Below are 12,761 nucleotides of genomic sequence, written 5' to 3'. Positions count from 1 at the left end.
GTGGGGGCTGGGATAGATGGTTTGGTTTATGAGCTGAATCCCGTAGCCTTGAGATGTCAGGATAGTGAGCTGAGAGATGGAGTAGGCTTAAAGTGGGCAAGGTTGTTTCTTGTTGATGGACGCTTACTCAGCCAGTCTGCCACAATTCGGACACCAGAGCCATTTAAAGTGTACAGTTCCACCATATTTCAGACCTATTTTGTGTGTTTACTCAGTCTACCTTGGATGTTTTACTGATACTTTTTTCAACATTTTTATCCATTTAGGCATTTGTGAAGTGCCACTTTGATTACGACCCATCTCATGACAACCTGATTCCCTGTAAAGAGGCGGGGCTTAGCTTCAACAGTGGAGATATTCTACAGATCTTTAACCAGGAGGACCTCAACTGGTGGCAGGTTAGCAAAGACACAAGCACATTTTTTTCTACAATTTTTGCTTGAGTTAACCGCAGACTTTTTATCCATTGGCTTGTTTAAGTTTTTTTTTTTGCATGTGTGTCTCTTCTCGTAGGCATGTCACATAGAAGGAGGCAGCGCAGGTCTAATACCCAGCCAGCTGCTTGAGGAGAAGAGGAAAGCGTTTGTGAAGAGAGATCTGGAACTTGCTACCACAGGTACAGCTCTAAGCAGCATGCAGCAGGGCAGAGAAGCACTTCTCATTATGCAGACTCAACACAGACTCCTCGGTGCACAAACATCCTGGCAACAAAGACAACATCTGTTCCTCTCCGTATCAGTCAAGTATTTCATCTGCCGTCGATCGCTCAGCCTCCCCTCACCTCTCCAGTTTGCTCCACTGACAGTGAGCACTGAAGAACTGGTAATGAGCATCGGCATGACTCAGGCGGCCTGATCCAATCTGCTGGTTATTAAGCTGCAGGGCCTGACATTCATAAACTACCCTCCCTGAGAAAGATCCCTGATTAAGCATTGGCGATAAGACACACGGTAAACAAAAACCTAATCGATAACGATCTCTCCTCGTATGAAAGTGAAAACCAGCTGGGTTTCTGAAGATTTATCTGCTCCATACAATGTCCTCAGCAGCAGCAAAACAGGTGGTGAGTCATAGCCAGCCCCGTGCCCTTCACTTGGGGAGGAGAGGAAGATGACAGTCCAACTGTTCTGCCCTTCGAGCTGGGGAAGGACACATCTGTCTGGCAACACATTTCTACATATTAGACCAAAGGAGAGTGTGGTTAGAATAAGACATTTGAACAGTAAACTTATGAATGGTAACGTCCGATAATGGTTGATCCATTTGTATATCCAAAAAATAATAATTAGCATTTTAGCTGTAAAGAGCAAAGTCACAATTATTGACTTATGAATTCTTCCATCTAACTATAACTGAAATTGCGTTTCCGTATATGACACTATATGTAATTCTCTCCCATCGCCAAATAATCTTCCATTCTGAACAGAAGGCAAACAGATCGTCTAGTCACAGGTGTTCCTTGGCAGCAGACTGGTTTCACAGGCTGGTCAATATTGGTTCACAGTGCCATCTAGTGGTGGAGTCTCCTCTATCTTTTAATACTTAAAATTTACAACCTGGCAGAGCTTTCACCTTGATAGTATGTCATTTTAAGTGGGACTTTGTTGATGTAATTGGCAGAGATAAGTGCTAGGACTGGCAGGTTGATTGTGTTTTGTGTGTTGCTGTTTGTCCCAGGTCCTCTGTGTGCAGGGATGGGCGGTAAGAAGAAAAAAAGGATGATGTATTTGACCACCAAGAATGCAGGTAAAAAAACAACAACCTGTATGTTATGTTTGAGCTTCGGACATAATGACAATGTGCCTTTTGGTTAATTGTGCTGATTGGTCTGATAACTGGTTTCTGACTAGAATTTGATCGTCATGAGCTGCGGATCTATGAGGAGGTTGCCAAAGTCCCGCCATTTAGAAGGAAGACGCTGGTTCTGATTGGAGCACAGGGGGTCGGTCGTCGAAGTCTGAAGAATAAGCTGCTGGTGTCGGATCCACAACGCTACGGCACCACAATCCCCTGTAAGTGTAACAAACTGCATACATTTATCATATCTGATGTATTTGTTGTACAGTCTGTCAATTGTGTGTACAGTTTTTCACATTCATTGTTGACTTGGCAGTTCAATCGCTTTATCCTTACATATTCCGTATTTCTACCAGTGAGTGTCAGTGAACCATGCAAGCAAACTAAACCAGATCGAAGTAATGAAATTGCATTAAGTTCCTCAAAGAGCCTTATCTTTTGGTGAGATATTTGTTGGAACCTTTTAAGATCAACACTGGCACACTTATTTTCTTGTATTTATCTTTATTGCACAGTCACCTCCAGAAAGCCAAAGGTGGATGAGAGGGATGGCCAAATGTAACTCCTTCATGACCCGCAGCGAAATGGAGTGTGACATCAAAATGGTCGTTTCTTAGAGCACGGCGAGTATGACGGGAATCTCTATGGCACAAAGATCAACTCCATACACGAGGTCATAGAAACAGGAAAGATCTGCATTCTGGATGTCAACCCGCAGGTAAAGGAGGCATCTTTTTTTCCACGTCTTCAATGCCTTCAATTCTTTTTTCCAGTTTAAAAGTCTAAAAATGTATACTGACTATGTACAACTCATTGCTGTTGAAGTATTTGCAGGCAAAGCACATCATCAAGATTTATCTGAAGGATCTCTTAATGATCATCACCACACTGGAATCACTCAGCTAATCCTATTTACACACATTAGCGAAGTTAGATGAAAATGATGCAGCTGAATTTTAATCACAGTCTTAGCTTTTTATTGCATTTGTGTTTGAGCTGTTCCAGTTGCTGGCTGTGAAGTGGACGTAGTGAAATATACATCCTCATTATGCCTGTTTTTCTCTTAAGGCTCTTAAAATCCTGCGGACGTCTGAATTCCTGCCCTATGTTGTGTTCATTGAAGCCCCAGACTTTGAAGTCCTCAAAGCAATGAACAGGTCAGCAATTGAGTCAGGAGTGGTCACAAAACAATTAACGGTGAGTGTGTGTCTCAGTTATCCTCCACTATGGCCGTTAGAGTTCAGCATTAACCTACATACACGCTTTTTATTTTAAAACACATAACATCTTCTGTCTTAGGACCCCTGAAACAGAAACATTTGGAAAATCAACTATTTTGTGTGGGTACGCCTTACCCATTCCCATGACTTGTTCTCATTATCACTTGAATATATTGCCATATTCTGTTTTTCATCGCTGGCCAGGGCTTGTATTGTTATGGATAGCTGATCTTACAAAAAAATACTTAAAATCCAACAGTACAACTTTCAGAATCAACTGAAATGTAATGTACTTCATGATGTTTCCTGAAATAGCTCCAATGAAATACATACAAAAGACGTCCTGTCCTAAACAGCCGGTCTGCTCTGATAGATGTGTTGCTTCAATGTGTGAGAAAACTTTTGATTGCACGCAAAAAATGATGTAAAACCTCCTAGTGCAGGATGACTCATCAGCATTTTTAAATTGTTCCATGACATGACAGACTCTAAAACACTAGTAATTAACACCTTTTTTTTGAGTATGCTAGTATCAGGGTCAGATACTAGCATACAGTTGAGATGAGGTGTAGTGCAAGACATGTTGAATAAAAACAGAATTTTATTTCATAGGGCCTTTAAATAATGTGCATCCTAAAAGTCCCACAACTGTCCTTACAGGACTCTGAACTAAAGAGGACGGTGGATGAGAGTGAGCGGATTAAGAGAGCCTACGGACATTACTTTGACCTTTGCATCGTAAACGACGGTCTCGAAGCAGCGTTCCGAAGTCTACGGTCGGCGCTGGAGAAACTGTCGACAGAGCAGCAGTGGGTCCCTGTGAGCTGGGTCTTCTGAAAGTCGCCAAGAGCTCATCGGCAAGGTGCCAGGTCACAGGTCAACCTCCGAAGGACGACTTAACATTGGTAGCTCCAGCTGTCTCTTGCAGCTATTGATGGTGCAGGTGTGTGGTGAAGGAGCCGAGCATCACGATTCAGAGCAAATGACCAGCCTCATGTAGAGCATTTTTGTACAAACTTAGTGTTCCTCAGTTGAGCCTTATGTCAAGGTGTATTTTTATTTGTCAGAACCAGAATAACTCTATCGATGTTTGTTCAGAAGGATTTACAATTGATTATGAGGTTTAGTGCAATAGTGTGAGTGAGTGTGTGTATGTTATCATAAATGTGGATATAGACTTAGAGTAATTTTTGCAAGTACCAGTGGTCTGTTGGAGGTTTTTGTTGAAGGAATTGTTTGCCTTTGCTAATCTTAAATACTTAATGTAGTGTAATGTTTACATTGGTTCGATAGGGCGGATTGTTTAAGGAAAGACACCAAGCATCACATTTGTATCAAATCCTCTATATTTTACCACTTGATCATACAGTACGATTGTATGTGTTCAGAAATGTGCTTAATCGTGTCGTGTCTACTAAATTGAGAAATGAGCAGCAATAGATACTTTAAAACATGCAATACAGTACATCTAGTGACACACTCTAATGTGCACACACACACACTCATTGATCGATATTCAGAAAAAGTGAGAGCAGTGGCTGGCTGAGACAGTTTGCGTTAATACTGCTAGTTTTATGTCCTTTTTTAATGTTGATTACATTGAGCATTTCCTGTCACATGCTGGTAAAGCTCTGGTTTGTTTAACAGGGAGAGGCTCCAATGAATGGATCACTACCTGCTTGAGTTGTATTTGTAGCACTGAAAACTTAAATCCTATTTAAAAAGAGAAATCAAAACACCTGAAGAAGTAGCCTACAGTATGCACTGACTGTATAATGGAGGCAAACATTGTTTTACTGAACATTACAGGTTGGACAGTTGGTGGTTCGGTTTAGTTATTTTCTGATGTACAGATAGTAAACCTATTTATATGTGGCTTCTAATTCATGCTTACTTTTGCCTTAACACGGTTCAAAAGCCAAGGAAACACTATTTTTCATTTTTTTTCCAAACATTTCACTTCTCTCACTGCACATGTTCCTCCTTAGAAAACGAAACAATAATTCTCGCATCTTATTTGATATTTATTTTCCTTTCAAACTGTAAGTACTGTATTGTAATAAAGAGTGTATAGTGTAACATAGAGAAACACTGTGCTTTGAGGATTCTGCCGGTGTGTAGATGCAGTTGGACGACTACTACTGTAGTTTTGATGTTCATATGAAAATCTATTAAAATTTAAATTGTTGCGAATATTGTTTCCCTTTCTACAGTTAATATCAATGCATCTTAGTTTTAATTTGCATCATATTAAATAAATAATTATATTAAATAACAAAACTTTCTTAATATACTTTAATATACCTTCTTAATATACACACTATTTTCAAAATATACAAAAAACAATAGCCTACACTTTTGCTGACAATTAAAGTGGCGTTTAGCTGGAGGATATCCTGCGCGACCTCTGGGGGACATGGCTGGTTAGGAGTCACGTTAGGATGGTGAGGTCCACTGGACGGGTCCTGTGGATGTTGTTCAGTAATAAGGCGCCTGAGGTAGCGTTATAGGATACATCTCATAAGAAGGCGGCGGCCCGCCTGGCAAGATGCTTGTCAGATTGGGGTCAAACTGCATGGAAACAAGTAAAGTTATTCTTAGTTTGTTGTAACACACTGCATGTAAACATTTTATAGAGAATATTTCAAATTCTACACTAATACTCATAGACTAAAAGATGCCAAAAGTCCTTTAGCCTAGCTTTGCACAAACACTGGAAACTAGCACTAGGCGACTCCAAGACTCCATTATAATTCCTGGCCAGCTCTCTGGATTTGTGCGGATACCCCGAACGAGATAAAAGAGGAACAAGGAGGAGGATTTTGTGAGTTTCAGTCAGAGCCAGGCTAGTTGTTTCCCCTGCTTCCAGTATCTGTGATAAGCTGAGCTAACTGGATAGTGGCAGGAGCTTTATATTTAGCATAATGGTGTCAATCTTATCTCTGAAATCTAGACATGATGAATATTTCTAAAAAAAATAAAATAAAAATAAACTTGTCCTTCAACTAGTCTTGAATATTTTTCTGTGTAAATACTACAAAACCCTAATATTGCTGCCTTCAAATGGGGACACATTTATCGTCTTCACAACTGTGGTTGTGGAAATGTTTGATAAGGATAAAGTTGCTGCGTGTTTGGCAACATTTACATAAACAGTGGAGGTGGATGGTAAGTTAATATCTTGTAAGTCACAGAGAGTTTTCTTCATCTTTTTAATATGCCTTTGCGTTTCCTAGGTTACCCGGCCCTTAGCTTGCTAAACTGAAGCCTGGTTGTCTTCTACACTTCGACAGTTGGTTAGCAGCCATGTTCTCATGATGTACACTTGGCGCCACTTGAACGGCAAACATTTTGTTCACACAACTTCCTATGTTGTTATCATAAACTCACAAAATCTAATTGAAGGCAGCATGTATCTCTTTAAAGACTACATAGGCAAAAAGGAAAAAAGGAAAGTTTAACATGACACACCTAGATGCCAAAGATACTCCACTATTATATGCAAATCTGTGTGTACATCTGTGTGCAGAGTGCTCCATTGATCTTGGCCAACTGTACATATTAACACACCAGTGAGTATGGCGGCGGGGGTTCCACTGTGCTGTAGCGAGGTGGGAGTCTGTCATAAAGTCTGCCCACTTCTCCCTGCTGGTCCTCTGATGGCGATGCCACGTTGACGGCCGAAGGAGCAACGCCTTCTTGTGCCGGTGCGTTAACATCGTACGCGTCTGTTCTCTTCTTTAGGCGAAAATAGAAGCAGAGGAGTACGACAGCTAGGGACACCACCAAGACTGGACATCTAGGAACAAATTCCCACCATTTCAAGATTTAATCGCTCCATTTCAAAGGCCAACAGATTCATTCTTGACTTAATTTGATACTTACAAATATTGAACGATAGTCACTACCACAGACATTGCTGGAACATTGTCAACTTGCTGGCATTACTGTTAGAAATCAATAATTTATAATTATTTCATGATCTACCATAATGAACAGTTTAGGCTATTTGCATTCATAATACATGTATATTTCCTTGTAAAATCTAATGTGAACTTAAGATAGTATAATCTTGTCAGTGCCACATTTGATACAACAATCACAGTGAAATATACAGTGATAGAAAAACATCTAGGTTGTCGTCTCTGAAACACAGTGTGTGCGAACAGCTGTCACAGGATGTGATAGTGTGTCAGCCTTTACGTCTCAGTTTATGTAACCTCACAAGAGCTGTTACATGAGTTATAAAAGACTTTGATTGCTAAGTGTTGTGATCTGTGGTGAGCCTACGGCATTTCACTCACTAAAATGTCATTTTAACCAAGTGCAGTTTTTAAGCAGCAACAAAAGTTTGATCAGTTTGTCAGCCGCGTGTAAATGAACATGCCAAAACAGGATAGTGGTTGACTTCAAGCTGTTTATGCTGTTTAACTGCTAGCAATCAACCTTCATCCTGTAAATCTGTCACTTATTACAACTGTAGCTAAAAGTGACTTGAATTCAAATAACTTTAACATGCAGCCTGCTAATCTGAGAGATGACTGTACAGGATTGTAATCCTTATATTATAAGATGCGATGAGTCTTACCTTATTTAAAAATCCAAAACACACAGAAATGTTCCCGACCTGTGGGTCGCTATCAAAGGATCATATGTCACTTAGGGAAGGGCATGGTGTGAAGATCTTTTACAGCATCATTGTCTTGTTTAAAGGCACAGGGACACAGGAGGTGTGCTGTCTTGAATATTTCTTATGTGTACTGGACAAAATTCATTTCATAAATGTATTTAACTTCACATCAGCGTCAGTATTTCTCCAAGGTCAGAGATCATCTCTACTATTCTGTTTCTAATTACAGTCACATGCTCATTAGGTTAATTGGTGATTCTAAATTGGCCGTAGGTGTGCATGTGAGTGTGAATGGTTGTCTGTCTCTCTGTGTTAGCCCTGCTGGTGACCTGTCCAGGGTGTGCTGCGCCTCTCGCCTGATGACAGCTGGGATAGGCTCCAGCAGACCCCGCGACCCTTCAGAGGAACAAGCGGTTACAGAAGACGAATGAATGAATCAACATTTTTGCCCATCAATCCACACTCGACGTTTGGATTTTTTTCTAAATGTCCTGACTTCATGATGCTTTGTCTCAGGTGAACTCCAGTCAAGTTTTGGACGCACTCAAAAGACAATTCAAGCAAACAGGATCAACCTGGCCACAGTTCAAATTTATTTATTTATTTCAGTTATTAAATCTGCAAAATTGTCTGTACATACTGTACATACACACACACACACACGCACATACATACACACATTTTAATCGTGGTTAGACATTTAACTCATTATTGCGAGTGACTTTATTTTGAAAATTACACACCTTTTTAGTGTATGTAATTTTCTTAAACATACCTCTACGTAATGTGTATCAGAATCGACATCTATCTGTCTATCCATCCAATCAGGTAGCAAACAGCAGAGATGTCTCATGTTTAAGTTAAAATATCTGGGAAGTACATTCAGTAAAATACAAAACTATACATTAGAAAAGGCTACATATACAGTAATTATGCTCAACAGACGGAAAAGGTACAGAGGAAAACCAAAATCCTTGTCCAATTCAGCAAGAACAATTTGTAGTAAAATGTCTGATGACATTCATTTATTTTATGAATGCAGGTTTGCGCAAGCAACAACTGCACGTTAAGGCTTTTTTTTTTTTTCTGAATTTAATTTGACAAGCTCAGAATTCATCGGTTTGAGCTTGGGAGTCTGCCTGGTCGTAAAAAGAACAGCAGGAGCGGGAGGAGGTGTCTGGAGAGGTTGAAGAAGAGGAGGGTCAGGGTCGCTCTGAGTAAGCTGGAGGGTCTGTGTAGGATGGTGGTGGGTCTCGGTAGGACGGTGGTTCAGGCTGTAAAACAGGTAACACAGAATCACAATAATGACTTATGACTCATGATGATATTTCTGGTCTCTTAAAAAAAATGGCAAGCTCACAACAAACTCCATATGTGAATGTCATGAAATCAGATCAATTCAATGCAGGGTGCTTTACCATGTATGGAGGGGGTGGGCTGACATTTCTTAGAGAGTACACAGGAGGATGTCTGTAAGAAGATTGACTATATGCTTCACTTATGTCCATTTCATCCTCTTGCTCCTCATCCTCCAGATCTTCAGTATAAATAGGGATGATGTACACAGACGGAGTGTTAGAGTTAGACCTCAGACTGCAGCCTTCTACTTCTCTGTGTTTCTTCGCAAGATGGCAACAAAATATCCACAAGCCAATACAGCAACACAACAGAGGAATCCTGAAAAGGAAGAGAGCTTAATCATACGCGCTGCACACATCAAGTGAGGTGCAAGCTGATGAGAAAATAGAAGGAATACTTACTCAAATGTAGGATAGTAAATTACCATGGTAGTTTTATTTTCACACCTGAGCAAAGTTTGAGAAAAGAAGAAGAGGCCTTGTCAAGAGAAACCAGAACAGAGTGGCTCTGTGTCACTGCTTGTCACCCAGTTTAGCGCTCAGTTTTGCAATGCATGTACGCATGTACAGTTCAAAGGTAGCTCTTTATCTCCTCGAGTTCTCAAATCACACCCACCTAAACAGACTGTCTTAAAGGCAAATGGGACTACTGTGTGTGAAAGTTTTATGCAACTGACGGGAGACTTTTGTGACTCACCCAGGATGACAGATGTGTAACACTTCAGTACAAAGTTAAATTAGCGGAATTTGGACTGATCAAAGTGAAAGTAGGTCGCAGTGAAAGGCAGCTGAAGCACTTCCTCGTCTCTGTACGGGGCCTTGTTTGTGTACAAGCTGCTTCTTCTTCTGTTTCAGGTCTTTCTCAGCGGTTCAAATACGAAACCGTGTAATAGATGATTTAGCTAGCTGATCCTGAAAAGCTGAAAATGAAGCTTACCTTCAGCTAAAAGCCATGTAGCGCAGGCTGACTGAAGCTTTGACTTGCAGCAGACAATTTATAGCCTCACTGAACTGTTTGAAGGAGCGGAACTCACTGAGGTTGCAGTCAGTGACGAAAACAACTTATCTGCTCCCACCACACAGTGGCTTCTACGGTGACTCTGATTATGAAACGCTGTAATGACCCAAAGACACATTAAGGAAGAGAAATCTGATTACACATACACACACAAAAAAAAAAAAAAAAAAAAAAAAGATGACAAGGAATCACAAGAATCCTTGTTACAGCTTGTTTTAGAGGAATGCAGTCAAGGTGTTGTTGAAACATGTCTGAAGAATTTGAGCAGAAGCTCTCTGTGCCAACACTTTCTGTCCCAGAAAAAATGTCATTACAGAATCATTCACAGTCATTCAAGCCAGATGCGACAGCTCAAGATTAAACCAGCAAACACCTTTTTGAAGCTTTTATTCACACTTAATGTTGACGTCACAACTGCTGTGAAAATACATTTATGGCGGCACAGGTTTTACCCAGCGTGCCCGATCACAGTCTGTGAGAAGCTGAGAGTTATAAATGAGTTACTATCATCCAATAACATGAACTATAACGTTACCGTAACACTGGGGGAGGTGGAGGAGGCGGTGGAGGGGGCGGTGGTGGCACAATACCAGAGGTGCCAGTGTGAAGGGGCGGTGGTGGAGGAGGAGAAGTTCCTGATACTGGTGGAAGTGGAGGAGGAAGAGGGGCACCTCCAGCAGCTGGAGGAGGTGGAGGCGGGTAGATGCTGTTGGTTACCGGCGGGGGTGGTGGGGGAAGATTTGTGGGTGAGGTTAAGGAGGGCGGAGGAGGGGGGAGGCCAGCGTCCATGAAGGAAGGGGGAGGTGGGGGAGGAGGTGAAGGCAGGTTGGGGTCCGAATTGGCAGAAGACGGTGGAGGAGGGGGCGGCGGGTTGCTGTCGGTGGGGTTGGTTTGCAAGGTGGGGACGGAGGGTGGAGGCACAGCGATGCCAAGACTGGATCTGTAAGGAAGAGACCAAGAAGATGAACCGTCAGCAGCATCCTGACAGTGAGTGTCTTTAAAGGTAAAAGGTATGTAGTTGTACCAGTGTGCAGGTGAAAACAAAGAAAGCAGCTATAGCCTATAGTAAACCCTAATGTTTAAAATGTGATAGTATCCCCATATCATGACCTGCAGAGTGTGACTGTGACTGTGATACCAGAATAAAAGACTAAGAAAGACATGTGTACATACACAGGTATGTCTGCAGTGCTCCGAATGCTCTCTGTCGTCCCTGCTCTCGTCCTGGGCTGCTGCCCAGTGACCTGCACATGGAAGATAAATTAAAACAAAAGCGAATCAACAGCACACATCCACACACGACACCGAGACCACGGAAAAGAAGGAATCTTTGTTCTCCACTCAGCCTTAATCTTTAAGAAATCTCTAAAGGTATGCAAACTCAGTTCAGTTTTCCAATTTTGAAACCCCCTTACGTGAAAACAGTGCCCAACGGAGTCCAAGACGGAGTAAGATATTGGCACTCTGGTGTAACCTTTCTCCGGCTCCTTGCCTGAAGGCGGCGGGGTCATGAGCTTGGAGCGGGTCTTGTTTTTGGGAGTGGTAAACGCGCCGATCTCTTTCCTGGCAACCTTCTCGAAGTGGATGGCCGCAGCCTGGACAGAAGCACAGTGTGAACGGCCTTGGTCAACACACAGAAACTTCATTTTCACATCGCTTTCTTGCCCTCCCTGGAGATTGTCTCCAGTGAAAAGGATTCTGTGGCAACATTCATGTCAATAAAATTACAGCACACAGTTCATGGTTCACATATATACAACCAATCGCCTGTGCAGAATTCTTTTCAAATTTTTCTATTTATTTTCAAGATTCCCTCGATAGGGAATTCAAATTTGTAGGCAGACGCCAGTCCACAAATGATCAACAACATCCAGGAGGCATAAAAAGTGTTTGAATCTATGAGTTTTCTGTTTGTACTCAAACCAGACGTGTGGTTTTTCTGCAGGTGTAGCAAGAGGTAGAAAATCTTTAAAAGGAAAACTGAATGAATAAGTGAATCTATAGAAAGAATATTTAAGTCTATTTTCAGCATTAGTTTTAAGCTCAGATCAGCTCTCAGGTGCTTTTTAGGTGAAAGGTGTTCCTCACCAATGACAGCATGTTGACGGAGCACTCCATCTGTCTGATCTGCATGGCTTGTGAGTCCAGCAGCCTCAGCACTGAGCTGGCCAGGCTGTTGATCTGGTAGGTGACACTGGCCAGTGCCTGGGCGGCCAGAGCCTTCGCCTCTTCCATAGCCTTGTTGGGATCATCTGCCTGTAAGGATCATTAAAAAAAAAAAAAGTGTGCAGTTTATGAAGTTTTCAAAATGTCTCTAAGACTATCACAGGCTGACTTCTTATCAGCATTCCTCACCTGAACATAATTGTTTTCGCAGTAGTCTGCCACTCGGTAGAGGTTGCTTTGGTTATCAATAAGATCCTTCCTGGCTGCCGGCGCCTCCTGAAAAATCTGAGCAATAACTTCTGAAAAGTTGTTTTGCTCCGTCATTTCTCCCATTCGGCGCAGCTAACGAAAGCACTGGAGGAAAAGGGTATTTAACACTTCCTTTTGAGTCGCTTTGGGCAGGACTCAGTCGAGGCAGGGAGGTGTATGGGCGGCGGTGAACGCGGAAAACACCGCAGGGTGAAGATTTTGGAGCAGCTGGTCTCAGGGCAGGGCTGCAGAAGGTGGGACTGTTCAGCTGCTAACACCTGCCTCTATATTTATGAATCTTAGTAAAGCCTCTATTTTTTACA

At 41.8% G+C, this 12,761-nt stretch overlaps 2 protein-coding genes and 1 long non-coding RNA gene across 3 annotated transcripts in view; 1 reads left to right on the top strand and 2 right to left on the bottom strand.

The window, feature by feature from the left end:
* Positions 1-4,820, top strand: part of mpp2b (MAGUK p55 scaffold protein 2b) — a 25,826-nt gene extending 21,006 nt beyond the window's left edge. The window contains 9 exon segments of the mRNA XM_084567821.1: positions 267-398; positions 514-616; positions 1,678-1,746; positions 1,851-2,012; positions 2,313-2,356; positions 2,358-2,397; positions 2,400-2,515; positions 2,866-2,994; positions 3,678-4,820. Coding sequence (XP_084423947.1) covers positions 267-398; positions 514-616; positions 1,678-1,746; positions 1,851-2,012; positions 2,313-2,356; positions 2,358-2,397; positions 2,400-2,515; positions 2,866-2,994; positions 3,678-3,854 — 972 coding nt within the window. The 3' untranslated portion in view covers positions 3,855-4,820.
* Positions 4,821-8,255: 3,435 nt separating this feature from the next.
* Positions 8,256-10,133, bottom strand: LOC311504920. The gene is made up of 4 exons (XR_014699648.1): positions 9,943-10,133; positions 9,408-9,452; positions 9,066-9,324; positions 8,256-8,921 (listed from the first exon to the last, which is right to left on the bottom strand). It is a non-coding gene; the product is annotated as an uncharacterized lncRNA (long non-coding RNA).
* A 173-nt stretch (positions 10,134-10,306) lies between these two features.
* abi3b (ABI family, member 3b) lies at positions 10,307-12,761 on the bottom strand. Its single transcript, XM_084568209.1, has 5 exons — positions 12,379-12,761; positions 12,112-12,279; positions 11,439-11,618; positions 11,197-11,267; positions 10,307-10,963 (listed from the first exon to the last, which is right to left on the bottom strand). Exons 1-5 carry the CDS (start codon positions 12,520-12,522, stop codon positions 10,555-10,557), a joined length of 972 nt encoding a protein of 323 aa, XP_084424335.1. The 5' UTR covers positions 12,523-12,761; the 3' UTR covers positions 10,307-10,554.

Source organism: Chelon labrosus, assembly GCF_963514085.1.
Source record: "Chelon labrosus genome assembly, chromosome: 19".
NCBI classification, from domain to species: Eukaryota; Metazoa; Chordata; class Actinopteri; order Mugiliformes; family Mugilidae; genus Chelon; species Chelon labrosus.
The sequence above is the reverse complement of the archived record's forward strand: the minus strand, read 5'-3'. Positions and strand labels throughout refer to the sequence as shown.

Bases quoted from the DNA above. Each gene is read 5' to 3' on its own strand.
- abi3b (XM_084568209.1), bottom strand. From the start codon at position 12,522: ATGGGAGAAATGACGGAGCAAAACAACTTTTCAGAAGTTATTGCTCAG. The intron at 12,280-12,378 runs GTGAGGAATGCT...TGATCCTTACAG, and splicing joins GCGAAAACAATTATGTTCAG to GCAGATGATCCCAACAAGGC. The intron at 10,964-11,196 runs GTATGTACACAT...TCTTCCTTACAG, and splicing joins AGCACTGCAGACATACCTGT to ATCCAGTCTTGGCATCGCTG.